Raw genomic sequence first — 15,025 nt, forward strand, 5'->3', positions numbered from 1 at the left:
TGGCTTTGACTAAAAAGTTGGTCACTTAATGCATCCTTTGGTTTGATTTATGACCAAAAGGGGGAATTGTGAATTAAAAAAGAGGTTCTATGGGAAGTAACCTCACAAGATGATCTGACCATAAATTCCTAACTGGGCAGGTCACGTTCAGTACTCATGCCATATAGCTTTTTAGTAAGAGGTTTATCTTTTTCCTAAGCAAGCCATGTCCATTGTTTAAAATGCCTCAATTTAGACCCCCTCCTTCTAATGGATGAACTATCCTTTCAGATCCCCCCTTCTAAGATTTACCCACCTTCAGAGAGCAAATGATTTTAACTATCCTATAATCCAATCCCTGCCTTGCTTTCTCTCACCTTCATGTAATCTTCCTTACATTTCCTCCTTAATTTCAAATGCACAAAAGAAACTGCAAAGCTGTTATTCATTGAAGCACTTGAGATCTTGCTCCCAGCATAAGTTGTCAGTTTGGCTCAAATAAACTCATAAAAAAAATTTTTTAAAAAACATCTATGGCTTCCATGTTGGGCACCTGCTCTCACTCACTCATTCTGAAAGAAGCCAGTTGCCAAGTTTCGACCTGCCCTGTGAAGACACCCAGGTAGGAAAGAACTGAGGGAGGCCTATGGTCAAGAGCCAATGATGAACTCAGGCCTTGAGCTTGTGAGGAACTAACTCCTGTGAATAACCACCTAAATTGATCTGAAAGTAAATCATCCCTCACTCAAGTCTTAGGATGGGAGTGCAGCCCAGCCTGAGAGGAGACTGTAACCTCATGAGAGACCTTGAGCCAGAAGTTTCTAGCTAAGCCATACCTAGATTCCTAACCAAGAAACTGACAGAATTAATGTTTGTTGTTTTATTTTTTTAAATATGTTTTTATTGATTTCAGACAGAGGAAGGGAGAGGGAAAGAGAGTTAGAATCATCAATGATGAGACAGAATCAATGATCAGCTGCCTCATGCATGCTCCCTACTGGGGATCCGGCCTGCAACCTAGGCATGTACTCTGACTGGGAATCAAACCATGACTTCCTGGTTCATGGGCCGATGTTCAACCACTGAGCCATACCCGTCTGGCTACTTGTTGTTTTAAGTTGTTGCATTTGGGGATAATATGTCAGAGTGCATTAATAACTAATGTACCTATCCTGGCCTTTGGCTACTTGTTTGGTTTCAGCCATTACTGCAGCATACATACAAACAAGGAAAAGGTAGGGTTCATCTGATAATTACTTAATTCACTCCCCCAAACACAAAGCCTTTATTATTCTTTTTGGAAACAAAACTTCTGTGGAAACTAATATGCTTTATTCTTTCTCTAAAATCAAATGTAACTGCCTTGATTTCATAACTAAGCCTAATATGACCACTCCCTGGCCCTATTCACCTTAGGGACTGGTCCAGCAGGTTGGAATATATCCCAAGACTCATAGGCTAGTCATTCCTTAGGACTAAAATGTAGCTAGCACCGTGTCCTAAACAATGCAAATGGTCTTGTTCCTCAAGGGGAAACATCCCACAAAAGGAAACATCTAACAAGAAAAGACTTACATACTAAGAGTTCAGTTAAAGTGTAAAAAAAATGCATTATGTGTTGGAAGCCCACCCACATAACCGATGCCTCTCACCTACTCATGCGTGTACTTATGTGCTCATCACCTTCTTTCAGAACTCTGCTCTAAATGCTTACAGTACAAATATGACTAGGACCCAGATATTATTCAAGTTGATACAGAGACAAATTAACAGATAATTTTAGTATAACAAAGTTAAAGTAATTATACAAGTCTGAGAAACATAATGTCCTCATCAACAGAGAATGGCTTATCTGCTTTCTTGGTCTCCTTAGCAAATGGTCAAAGTTGAATCTCAAATAACATTCAAGGAAGCATTAGGCTCAGATATCAGTATAATAGGACAGGTTGTCATGGACTCAGGGATGTGAGGAGCACCATTAGGCTGATACTCCTGTCCTTTTATAATGTTAGCTCAAGTGGCACCTCTTCTGGGAAGCCCATCCTGACATCCACTGGCCGAGAGAATTGCTCAGAGCATGAGGAGGCAGAGTTATTCTGAACTTATTTGTGCAGTAGGTTCAAATTTCACAGGATACAAATGAAAGCAAGATTATGTGTCTGTAACTCAACTCACAGTAAAGTAAAACTTGATCTTGCCAATTCCCAGCAACAAGTTGGTATCTAAGTTTTGGTGGCTGGGCCTGTGGTTGGTGGCGATGTGGCAAAAAGATGTGGAGGAGGTGGGCAAGTCGATTGGGCTCAGTCAATTAGGATTAGTTTCTATGCCTGCTGTGTTCAGTCCATGTGCCAAGACTGAATATAAGACTCAGGATCCTTGCCCTTGAGGATGGGGACTGTATGGTTTGTAGCCCATAGCCTGGCATGATAACTCCACATAACATTCATGCACTTGGCCTTAAATCAATGCACAGATGAGTAAATGTATTCCTGCATTGCTCTTTCCAGTGGGAGCTATGGAATTTAACAGGTACCTCTGGGAGAAAACCTTAACCAGAGATGACAAACTATGATGGTAGAAATTTCAAACTTCATAACAAGCTTCCAAATAAATAAAGGGAAGTGGGTGAAGATAGTTGGGATTTTCTGCATTTTACCAATGAGACATCCAACACTTCCATCCCGTTTTATGTAACCCTGAAGAATTTATGGCCAGAGGGATCTAAAGAATTGGTGACAGATGAGTATCACTTTCTGCAGAAGGGCTGAAAGTGAGCAAAGATAAAAAGAGAAGGAAGTACACAAAGAGCTTAAATGTCTCCTGTTTCTTTGAGTTTTAAGAACATTTAAGGTTTCCTTTGGACATAATCCATGGTTTCTCCAGCCAAGCAGACACAGAACATGGGTCTGAGGGATGATAATGAGCTGGTAGAATTTCCAGACCCTCAGTATTTGGATTTCTTGCATCAGGAATGTGGCAGAAAATTCACAGGTGACACTGACGCTATTGCAGCCCTACACCTACCAGCTCTTCACAGCCCATTAGAAAACCCCCCACTAGTCAAAAAACAAGGAAGCCATCTTCTCTTCTCTAACCTGCGCCCCCCCCCACCCCGACCCCTTGCCTCAGAGAAAAACACATGCCGTGTTCCTGGAGTCCTTGTGCAATGCGCGCTGCCCAGAGGGACATTTGCAGTGTCAGTGGTGGCTATGGTGTTCAGGATGCCCTTGGCCATCCAGCTGCTGTTCTCCTCTTCACACCTATTGGTCTTGGACTTGCAGTTTTTCCAGAGGGAGGGAGCCATTCTCTGGTCATGAATCTGTCTAACTCTCTGTCTACTGCAGGACCCTCTGAGGGGTGGGACAGGAAGTAGGATGAATTGATAAGCTTGGTGTAGCCATCACCATCTTGACCATGTCCTGCCTCTCCTTCGGGGGCAGGGATCAGCCTGAATGTACAGCAATGATGGCTGAGGCACAGCCAGGCCCTCTTGTTGTATTAACCATCTAGTAAGATGAGTGGTCACCAAAGAGCTACAAGGAAAGAACATGCAGGGAACCCAGCAATATTACTTCTACCAACTCAACTCTGCCAACATTTCTCAATACACACTATACATAAAGTGCTCTGCTAGGCACTAGGGACATATGGTAAATAATACCCAGGCCCTAACCAGTTTGGCTCAGTGGATAAAGTGTCGGCCTGCAGACTGAAGGGTCCCAGGTTCGATTCCAGTCAAGGGCATGTACCTTGGTTGCAGGAGGCAGCTGATCAATGTTTCTAACTCTATCCATCTCCCTTCCTCTCTGTAGAAAAATCAATAAAATATATATTTTTAAAAATAGTACCCAGGATGTGCCCTTGAGACGCTCTTATCTGGTAAGGGAACTTTGTATAGAGACTAACAGTAATGCAGGACAGTAGAGAGGTGGATATTGAATCCAGGTACACCTGCCTGCCTCCTGAAAGCCAAGAATGAAGAGACAAGGGCTGGTGCAAGGAAAGTTGATTTATTCAAGAGTTGCTAGCCTGAGAAGACAATGGACTAATGTCGCAAAGACCACCTTCACATCTCAGGGCAGGCAGGGGTTTTTATGAGCAGAAAGGGGAAAGCAGAACAAAGGAAACCAGAGGGAGAGAAGGAGCCAGCTGTGGGCTCTCTGTTGAGGGAGTCAACACAGTCTTCTCAATAACCATCTTGGAGCCCGTCAAATGATGGTCTGGTTTTGTTATCCTGATTTTAGGGTCCAAAGTGAGCAAATGTGGAACTGAAATGCCTCAAGGCTTCCTTTCCTCCTAGAATCCTTTAAGCAGACAGGCTGTTTATGTAGCTACATCTAAATTTACAAGTCATAATTTACAGAAACAATGAGTTTTTTGTTTGTTTGTTTGTTTGTCTTGTTGTTAATCCTCAAAGAGGATATTTTCCCCATTGATTTTTAGGGAGAATGGAAGGGAGGGGGAGAGACACAGAGAGAGAAAGATCAATGTGAGAGAGACACATCCATTGGTTGCCTCCCGCACACACCCCAATTGGGGCCAGGGATGAAGCCTGCAAATGGAGGGACGTGCCCTTGACCAGAATCCAACCTAGAATTAACCTGGACCCTTATTCTGAGGGCTGATGCTCTAACCCAGTGGTCGGCAAACTCGTTAGTCAACAGAGCCAAATATCAACAGTACAACGATTAAAATTTCTTTTGAGAGACAAATTTTTAAAACTTAAACTATATAGGTAGGTACATTGTTATTAACTTAATTAAGGTACTCCTAAGGCTTAGGAAGAGCCACACTCAAGGGGCCAAAGAGCTGCATGTGGCTCGAGACCCCCAGTTTGCCCGAAATCTGCAGTTTGCAGACCACGGCTCTAACCACTTAGCAAAACTGGCTTGTGCCAGAAACAATGTTAAAAGAATGGTGGGATACGTTGCAAGGACAATAATAAAACTGTCTGCAAAGAATAGAAGTTGCCCAGAGGAGGAAGAGGTGGTATCTGTTCAGGGAAGTTGGTTAGGAAAGACTCCAATAGAAGGGGTTCTGTCTGAGCTGAATTTTGAAGGATGAGTAGGAGCCTTCTAGGTGCACAGAGACATTTCTTGGCAAAGGAAACTTCATGGGGAAAGATTGTAGACCTAGCTGGTTTAAAGGATTTCAAGTATTTTTTTTTTAGTGCAAGCAGCCATGGAGTCAAGGGCAGTTGAAAGATACAATGCCAGTGGCTCTATTTGAGTTTCTGTAACCTTTGGGCTTACCGATAAAATGGAGAGAGTTGTTTATTGATTTCCCACAGAATATGAACTCAGGGGAGACAAAAGTGGGAGTGTCCATGATGCTTTGCCAACTGTCAAGTTGGAGAGGTCATGCCAGTTTGTGCACAGATGGCCCTATTGGCTGAAGCTCAAGCCCCGCCCCCTCTCCCAGTATATAAACATCCAGTCTCACAGACTATCCAGGAATTGGGAAGGGAAACTCTCAACCTACAGACCTGCTAAGAAGAGCACACACCAACACAAGGAAAACTCAGAGAAAATCTTGGAAGGAAAGTGGCCATGGACCTGATCCCAAGCTTTTCCACAGGAACCTGGGTTCTCCTGGCTATCAGCCTGGTGCTCCTCTATCTGTGAGTTACTGTCCAGGCTCATGGCCTCTGTAATCTTGGACTTGGGGAGCTCATCAGGCCTCCCTTCCCCTTATCTATTTTGGAGACCCAACAGTTAATAGAGGGGTAATTGCTTAAGTGTTGGGCGCAAAAACACCAAAGGAGGTATCACTGATCTTACCCTGAACTCTCGAAGGAGAGACATCTCATGTTCAAACAACTCCCAGCTTCTGTAGTCTGGAAGGTTTGCTGACATTACTTGCTCTTGGGGGTGATTTTCTGATTGACTGAAAGTTCAAGGAGGCCGAGACTAATCAACCAGAATTCAGCAGAGGCAGATCAAAATCAGCTCACTTTTGTGCAGTGGCGTCCTTGCTCCTTTCCCAGCTCCAGGGATCCTGGAAGCAGGAGGGAGTGGCCTGGGGTTTTGTCTCATTATCTTCACTTTCCAGTTCGGTGTCTGCTGCTAGAGATGTGTACAAGGAATGGCCCTTGTGTCACTAGGCTTGTTCCTGCTTCCTCCCTCCCACTGCCTGGTATAATTGGCACCATGCACTAGAGTGCACCCCAGACTTCGGGAGTGGGGGGCGGGGTGGTGCTGGGGTCCAATCCCAGCGGGTCCAGGGGTCCCCAAAGGTGTGGATGGAGTCGGCGAAGAAGGAATGACATGGAGGCTACGTCAGTTGATCAGCATAGCAAGGTTCTCCCACCAGAGGTTCTGTAGCCAAGTTCTGGTCAGGATCTCCAACCAAGTTCTGGTGCCATGTTCTCTCGCTAGGTTCTGTTTCTAGGTTCTGTGTCTAGGTTTTGTGCCTAGGTTCTGTCTAGGATCTCCAGCCAAGTCCTGTCCAGGTTCTGTAGCCAGGTTCTGTCCAGGATCTTTTGCCATGTTCTCTCCCTAGGTTCTCTTTCTAGGTTCTGTGTCCAGGTTCTGTCCCTAGGTTCTGTCTCTAGGTTCTGTGTCTAGGTTCTCCAGTGAAGTTCTGTAGCCAGGTTCTGTCCAGGATCTTTTGCCATGTTCTCTCGCTAGGTTCTGTCTCTAGGTTCTGTCTAGGATCTCCAGCCAAGTCCTGTCTCCTGGTTCTCTCTCTAGGTTCTCTATCTTGTCTTGTTGCATCTGTATTTATACCAGTTGATTTTAATCCTGTCAATTTCTATTGCAAAGGTTAGGGCATTTCTTATCTCCATTCCAGGGAGTAAAGATTATGTAGCTTAAGGGTGATTGTTTGTAGTTAAAGTGATTAACTACCCACCTGGCACTTAGTTAAGAGGTTTTATCCCCTCCTTAACTTCAGGGAAAAATCCCTACCTGGGAAAACAACCTTTCTCGGAGAGGTGACCTTGGTTAAAACACATAGTGCTAAAGGGAGCAAACATATTAAGAATAGTATGCCATATACGCCAGGTCCCTTGAAACATATGCTGTGCAGATGTTTCTTCTCTGCAGCGACTGTGTCAAGCAGCAAGGTTGGACCGGCTCCCGGCAGGGTGGGTGGCCTGGAGACTGTCCCACCTTCTCTTCACACTCGCTCTATCCTCATTTTGTCTCTTCCCTGACACTCTCCTCCTAAGACTTAGTTCCCACACTCCGTAAAAGGCAGAACTGTTACCCCTAAGTGAGAAAACATTAGAGCAGAAGAAACTAAGCAAAAATCTTGAAATCATATTCTTTTCTTTCACCTTTTTCTTCTAGTCTTTGGGGAGGGTTGGCATCATTATAGAGATTTATTTTTCCCCCAATATGAAATCTGCTAACTGCCTACACAGGCATGAGCTCAAAAGCCAATTTGGATTTAAATATTTTTCCATTAAGTTACAGTACAGGAGGATGAATCAAACCATCTAGCATCCTTTCAAGCCTGAGATTCTTGGCATCATGAAACAGGTTGGGGGAGGAGTCCTTTTGTATATATGGGTAGGGAAGCCTCCCTCCAAGTCCCATTTGATCTCTATCTCAATTTCACTTTCTTTAAAAGTAGGAAATCATGATGACATGAATAGAGGAAATATATACTTTGTTTCAATTCTATGAAAGAAATTTTATAAATAGAGTTTATTGTGGCAACATATATACTGTCTGATGACATTTAAAAATTAATTGGTAGTGTTTAATTTCATTCTATGTAATCCTAGATCTTTTTAGTGAGATAATACTCTTTCTAGCATGTTCTCTCTGAAGGATTACAAAAGCGCTGTTGGTTCAGAATTTTTGGCTGCAAAAGTGTGGAATTAACCTCATACTTCTAGAATAATATCAGGAATATCAGTCTATTGTACAAATATATACTTCTGTGACATAGATTATACATATGTTTTTAAATATACCCCCCCCAGCCAGTTATTTTAATGTCACAGTGCAGGTGAGTAAGCGAGACTGTGAGCCAGTGATGACAAGAGAGGCATCCAGGCAGCAGTGTGGATGGGTTGGGAGAATATTTCTACCAGATACTCCTGGTCCTGGTCTCACAGTAGGTCAATAAGAGGGCAATAGTGTTGGCATCTCATCTGCTTGAAGCCTGGGGATAGGGACACCATCAAAGTCATACTTTGTGGTCTGGGTCTGTCACTAAATACTGGCACCACTGACCAAACAACATTGTAGTCTTAGAAGACACTGGTTCAGTAGCTGTACCATGGGTGAGTAGCTGTAGAGTAGACAATGCCCTCTGTGGGCAACACAATGTAAGAGCAATAAAAATGATTGGCTTTCCTGTTAGCCCCTTTATTTGCACCAAAAGCAGCATTTCTTTACCAAAAAGAGGAAGCTGGAAAGAAAAGTTAATTTAGCCCACCTTCTGCCTTGATATGGAACTATGTGAGTTTAGACACTAGACCAGAGCACTAGGTGGGATCAATGCTGCTGACACATTCACTCAATTGCTTGGCCTCACTTGAGAGTTTATGTAACATGTTGAAAGTTCAGAAGCAGAAACGGGTTTAATTGATTTGCCATGGTAACTATTGCTGTGGGAGGAGTTGTTACTACTGATCACCTACATGTTCATTCCTTCGCTTGACTGTTGCAGTTCTGAGTCAGTGCTGGCCAGCCCCAGGACCTAATCCATAATTCTGTAACCAGGCTTTCTCTTTCACTTTATAGATATGGGACCTATACCCATGGACTTTTTAAGAAGCTGGGAATTCCTGGGCCGACACCCCTACCTTTTATGGGAACTCTTCTGGGCTACCGCAAGGTGAGTGCTGTTTGCGCTTCTTCTTTTGCTTCTTATGGTTCCAAATCGCAGCTGAGTTCCCTAGTAAAAGGGCCTTGCTCAGGAGGAAGTTCTGAGGTCTCACACTTTCCAGAAAGGGCACCATAGGCCCCGCCCTGCGCAGGCCGGGTTTACCCCAGGCTCAGTGTCCGCTGTCAGGAGCCTCAGGGGTTGGCTCAGTGGGGCAGCAAAGCTCTCAGCTGATCCAGCTCACGCCTTGTCCCAACTTGTGAGCATCGTGAGGAGCATTTTCTTTCTTCGAGGTGCAGGTTCCCAGGAAGACATAACCATACTTAGGATTAGGAGAAAAGCATGAAGGGATGCCTGGTAGTGTCCCATGAAGTCGGATGTGCTAGAGTCAGACTTTCCTGCTCACAGGATACGCTCTAGGTAGCCTTTTCTTGACTCCTCTTGGATAGCTTGGAAACTTCAGTGTATTAGGCAGCCCAAGTTGGGATTAAAACAAAAACAAAAACCTAAACCAAAAGCAGAGTTATATGAAATTACTAGAAAAAAGATGATTTGACAAAACTATTTTATTTTTTTTTATTTATTTTTTTTTTTTCTTTTTTTTATATTTTATTGATTTTTTACAGAGAGGAAGGGAGAGGGATAGAGAGTTAGAAACATCGGTCAGCTGCCTCCTGCACACCCCCCACCGGGGATGTGCCCGCAACCAAGGTACATGCCCTTGACCGGAATCGAACCTGGGACCCTTCAGTCCGCAGGCAGACACTCAATCCACTGAGCCAAACCGGTTAGGGCCTGACTCTTTCTTTTCCCTTATCCTAAATGGCTCCTGGGGAGAGTTCTGCAAACCTCCAGGGAGCAGTGTGAAACCCACAGCTCAATATCTTCATTGTGCAATAAAGGAGCTGAGGCTCATGGTGGGCAAGGGGGTAGGGGCTGTAGTTCTTTTTCTAAGACTGCTAAAATAGTGTGGGAAAGCTTGATCTGGAGCCCACATTTCCAGAGATTCTCCCCGCTCCTTCACCACTATACTAGTACAATGCTGTAGTCATCCTTGCTTTTATCTGAATCTTTTTTTTTTTTTTTTTTTTTTTTTTTTTTTTTTTTTATTTTCCTCTTAAAGTATTACAAAGGGTATTACATAAGTATCCTTTTTCCCCCCCCCCCCGCCCTTGACAAACCACTACCCTCCCTTACCCCCCAGTGTCTTATGTCCATTAGTTATGCTTATATGCATGCATACAAGTCCTTCGGTTGATCTCTTACTCCCCTCCCTCCTGCCCCCCAACTCTCTCTGGCCTTCCCACTGCAGTTTGACAATCAGTTTGAGGCAGCTCTGCCTCTGTATCTATTATTGTTCAAAAGTTTGACAAAACTATTTTAAAATTAAATTAACTGAATGGCCCTAGCTGGTTTGGCTCAGTGGATAGGGCGTTGGCCTGTGGACTGAAGTGTCCCAGGTTCGATTCTGGTCAAGGGCACGTGCCTGGGTTGTGGGTTCTATCCCAAGTAGGGGGCGTGCAGGAGGCAGTTAATCAATGATTCTCTCTCATCATTGATATTTCTCTCTCTCCCTTTCTCTTCCTCTCTGAAATAAATAAAAATATATATATATTTTTAAATTAACTGAATGGAATGTCCTAGGTGACACATGGACTGTTAATTTTGGCAGAGCCTTTATGATTAATGCAGCCCTAATGCTTCGCCCAGGGCCTGACCCTTAGCGGAAAGCTATGAGCTCATGTTTATTAGGCCAGCGGGCAGAGTCTTCTGTGCAGGCTGCTCTCTGCCTCGGATTTTCTTTCCTGAAAGAGAGGCTTGATTCTCAGATGCTCATTCTCCCAGGTGAGGTCTCAATGCCTTTATTAGTCTAAGAACTTTCCCTACTGAAAAGACAGCAATTTCCTGTCTACCTTCCCCAGATCAACTCCTTATGGATGTACCCCAAGACCCACATTTCTGGGACCTTCCTTTGCATAATTAAAATATCAAATATCTGAAACTTAGCAACAGGAAGATGTGTTTTTTTAATTACAGAAGTGAAAACACAGAGAACGTGTTCTAATTTGCTCTGTCTTTCTGGAGTGGTGACATTTACCAATCTTTTCTGTGTTGAGGTAGAAAACTGGAAAGCGAGTCACTCGGTCACTCACTCACTCACTTCTCACTCAACAAAGATGCCTTAGACGTGTTTACACCTGCTAGACTAAAAGTGGTCCCTGGTGTCTTAAACTTCCTAATTCTGCTAGGGCTCATGAGATAAATGAAAAGGATGCTTGATCAGGAGGTCAAAGAGTGTGCAAGTCACTTTACACTCCCTCAGCTTCACTTCTGGAGTCTATGGAAGTAATAATTCTGGGGTTATGAGATTTTAGAGGCAACACATGTACAACAAAATCCCTTTAAAAAGACAAGGAGTTACTTAGTATCAAGACAAGGGTAAGTCGAGTGTCAACACTACTTGGAGAAAATTCAAGAGTGATTTTAAATTCTGCGTTTCAAACATCTCCATTTTCTCTCTGTTCCCAAAGACACCTCTGCATAAGAGCTTCCTTCTATCTGCCTGTGAAAGACAGTAAGCCTAATTTCAAGGGATTTGAGTAATATTGGTCCCAGTTAGAAGTAGAGTTCAGTACATTTAGGTTAATAATCTAATTTTGTTTCTCCTTGCAGGGTTTTGGGACTTTTGACATGGACTGTTTTAAAAAGTATGGAAACATGTGGGGGTGAGTATTTGAGAAACTTTCCTTGGATAGACGCGGTTTTGATTGGGGACCCCATGGCATGCAGGACAATCTCAGCCCAGAGCCTCTGGGATAAAGCCACCCACTGTAAAGCTTTTGGAGGCTTGTCCTCTAGGACCCCAGATGTCACCAGGTGTCCAGGTCTGCATTTGGAATCAAGATGGGGAGTTGCAGGTTATCATACTCTCAAGACTTTAATGGCCTAGGGACTCCTGGCATCACTTTCTGTCCAGTGTCTCATTATTGCCCTCGTCTCCACTTTTCATCCCTTAGGTCTCTTTTAATTGAATAAAATGCATAACTTCAGACCCTTCTTCTTTCAGACTTTAAAAAAAATCCTAACCTGAGGATATGTTTTTATTAATTTTAAAGGAGAAAGAGAAAGGGGGGCGGGGGGAGAGAGAGAGAGAGAGAGAGAGAGAGAGAGAGAGAGATGTTAGAGAAAAACATTGATTGGTTGTCTGCTGCACATATCCTGACCAGAAATCAAACCCACAACCTTTTGTTGTAGAGAACAACACTCCAACCAACTGAGCCACCTGGCCAGGGCAGACCCTTCTAAACTATCCTCATAAATGTCTATCATAATCCCTTACCCACATGATTGACTATTAATTAAAATCCAAAATTCTTCATTTTAAATTTGCACTTGTTATATCCTTTTGAAAAAGAGCTGTGGGTCTAGGTAAACAGAATGGGAAACCATATCTGCTTGGTTTTGTTTTTACTTCCTCCACAAGTTTGGAGTTTGGGTTTTAAAAAATGTTTAAGCCAAGACTTCTCAATAGAGGTTTAGTTTATACAAGTGTGGCTTTATCTACCCTATTCTACTGACTTTGAAGAGATGTAGGATTTTGCAAAGTGGTCTTGCCCAGTTGCAGCAGCTGTTCCCACTTGGAGCTGCTGGAGGTGTGGTGAGAGCAGCAGGAGAGGTGTAACGTGGTGGTGAGTCCTAGAAGCAAGGGGGGAAAGGCTTTGCTTCTCAGTACTTTGTCATACTCTTCAAATCCTCAGAAACAATAAGGTTCTACTGAGTTGGCAGGGTCCGGAAAGGCTACATGGAGTAGAGGGACCACACAGCACTGGGTCACCACTGGCCCAGCTCCAACTGCCCTCCCAACATTGACCACTTGTGAGCTCAGCATGGAGTCACTTTCTTTCTTTAGAAAGTGGTTCTCGTGCTTGGGTGTGTATAAGAACCAGCTTGGAGAGTGTGTTAAACATACAGATTCTCGGGGTTTAGTCCCCAGCAGCACCAAATCCATAGTGTCAGGGCTGGGGCCCAAGAATCTGAATGTTGCCTGTATTGTAACAAACTCTAAGGCTGGTGTGAGGTCATAAATGTAGAGGGTTACCCAAAACCTTGTGTCTCTCCACCCAGGTGTTTTTGAAAAACATGATGGGGAAAAGGGAATCATCCAAGAAATATAGTCAATCAATCTGACCAATCTAAGTGCCACCACAATTACTTATATCACTGCTTCAGCACTAAATGTACTTGACACCCACTTACACCTTCTGAGCTTCAGAAGATTTTTTGGAAATGGGCAGCATTAAGTGCAGGGGTCCTCATCCATTTTTATATGGATCACAAAACGGTTTGAAAGTCCTCTGAGGAGTCAAAGAAAGAATAGGTAAGACTTGTGGAAAATTTCCCATTATATTCTAGTTAATGAAATGATTTATAGTAAAAAATAAAATGCTAGAGGACAGTGTTACTAAACTTATAGTAGACCTCATGTAATTCAACTTATAGTAAACCAGTCAGGAAATGGCCAGGTTGGGATGTATCCCAGAAAGAGTCAGCTTTGTGTGGTGTGTGTGTTAAAAGTGGCCCTGCTGCTGGCTGATGTCTCCTACATGTGGCTCGAGGCCCACTTAGGACCCGCAGATAGAATAAATATAATGAAAAGAAAATATTTTTAAATGAATAGCGCATGCTCCTTTGTATGTTTTATTCTTTGTCCTTTGTTTTAAATATTTCTAAACTTGATTCTACCAAGCAAGGACTTCTCTCTAATAGTTAAAATACTTCCTTTAAGCAATTGTAAACCAGTAAACACATTTTAGAAAATAGGGCAAAGAAATCACTCATATTTCTACTCTATTTTTTTTTACATTCCAAGTCTTTTGTATTTACAGACATATTTTCATGTATTTGTGATCAGTAGGTCTACACTTTTCATCTAATACTATGTCATTTGCACTTTTAATGTTTTTATATATCTTCTAAAGTATATTTTTAAGTAACTGGGTGTGTATGTTCTTTTTTTCTGTTCTCAGATAATTTACTGGCCTTCATCTATTTACTAACTTAACTTTCTTTTTGATAACTTGATAATGAAATATTTGAAACATACAAAAACTTATAAAGACTGGTATAGAAAATTCCCACAAAAACACCGCCTTAATAAACGAATTCGGCAATGTAGCAGGATACAAAAGTAACACCCAAAAATCTATGGCCTTTTTATACACCAATAATGAACTCACAGAAAGAGAAACTAAAAAAACAATCCCATTTACCATTACACCATAAAAATTAAGATACCTAGGAATAAACTTAACTAAGTAGGTAAAAGACCTGTACTCGGAAAATGACAGGACATTGAAAAAAGAGATAGAAGAAGACATAAACAACTGGAAGAACATACCATGTTCCTGGATTGGTAGAATCAACATCATTAAAATGTCTATACTACCCAAAGCCATCTACAGATTCAATGCAATCCCCATTAAAATACCAACGGTATATTTCAAAGACCTGGTCCTAGAACAAACTCTCCAAAAATTCATCTAAAAAAAGACCCCGAATAGCCAAGAAAGACCCCGAATAGCTAAGAAAGAAGAACAAAGTTGGAGGGAGAGAGAGATAGAAATTTAATGATGAGAATCATTGAACACAGGCTCCTGCACACACCCTTCTGGGTATCGAGTCCGCAACCCGGGCATGTGCTCTAACCAGGAATTGAACCCTGACCTCGTGATTCAGAGGTTGATGCTCAACCACTGGGCCACACCACCTGGGTTGTCCTGTTCATTTTAATCAGCTCTTTTTTCCCAATTTAGGCTCTATGATGGTCGGCAGCCTGTGTTGGCGATCACAGATCCAGACATGATCAAAGCAATCCTAGTGAAAGAATGTTATTCTGTCTTCACAAATCGGCGGGTAGGTATTCATTCCTTTTAAAACCAAATTGTTATTTATATTTAATATTGAAAAAATAATAAACAGGAAGTTGTCAGAAAATATATCCATGTAGGTCCCATGTCATGTACCCTTCATTCTGTTTCTCCCAATAGTGATGTCTTATATAACTATAGCACAACATCAGAGCAGGTATTTCACATTGGTACTATCCACAGAGCTTATTCAGATTTTGACAGTTTTATCTGCACTCATTTGTGTGTGTGTTGCTTATAAAATTTTATCATATATATAGATTTGTGTAACTACCACCACAAAGACAGAACTGTTCCATCACCGTAAGTCTTCCTCTTATTCTTTTATCGTCACAGTG

General features: G+C 42.5%; 1 protein-coding gene across 1 annotated transcript in view; it reads left to right on the forward strand.

The window, feature by feature from the left end:
- Positions 1-5,448: 5,448 nt before the first annotated feature.
- LOC139008878 (cytochrome P450 3A12-like) overlaps positions 5,449-15,025 on the forward strand; it is a 35,126-nt gene continuing 25,549 nt past the window's right edge. Inside the window, exons 1-4 of the mRNA XM_070412617.1 lie at positions 5,449-5,599; positions 8,679-8,772; positions 11,434-11,486; positions 14,574-14,673. Coding sequence (XP_070268718.1) covers positions 5,529-5,599; positions 8,679-8,772; positions 11,434-11,486; positions 14,574-14,673 — 318 coding nt within the window. The 5' untranslated portion in view covers positions 5,449-5,528. The remainder of the gene's footprint in view (positions 5,600-8,678; positions 8,773-11,433; positions 11,487-14,573; positions 14,674-15,025) is intronic.

The sequence above is a fragment of the Myotis yumanensis genome, unplaced genomic scaffold (assembly GCF_028538775.1).
Source record: "Myotis yumanensis isolate MYYU_CA2020_CCGP unplaced genomic scaffold, mMyoYum1.0.hap1 SCAF_4, whole genome shotgun sequence".
NCBI classification, from domain to species: Eukaryota; Metazoa; Chordata; class Mammalia; order Chiroptera; family Vespertilionidae; genus Myotis; species Myotis yumanensis.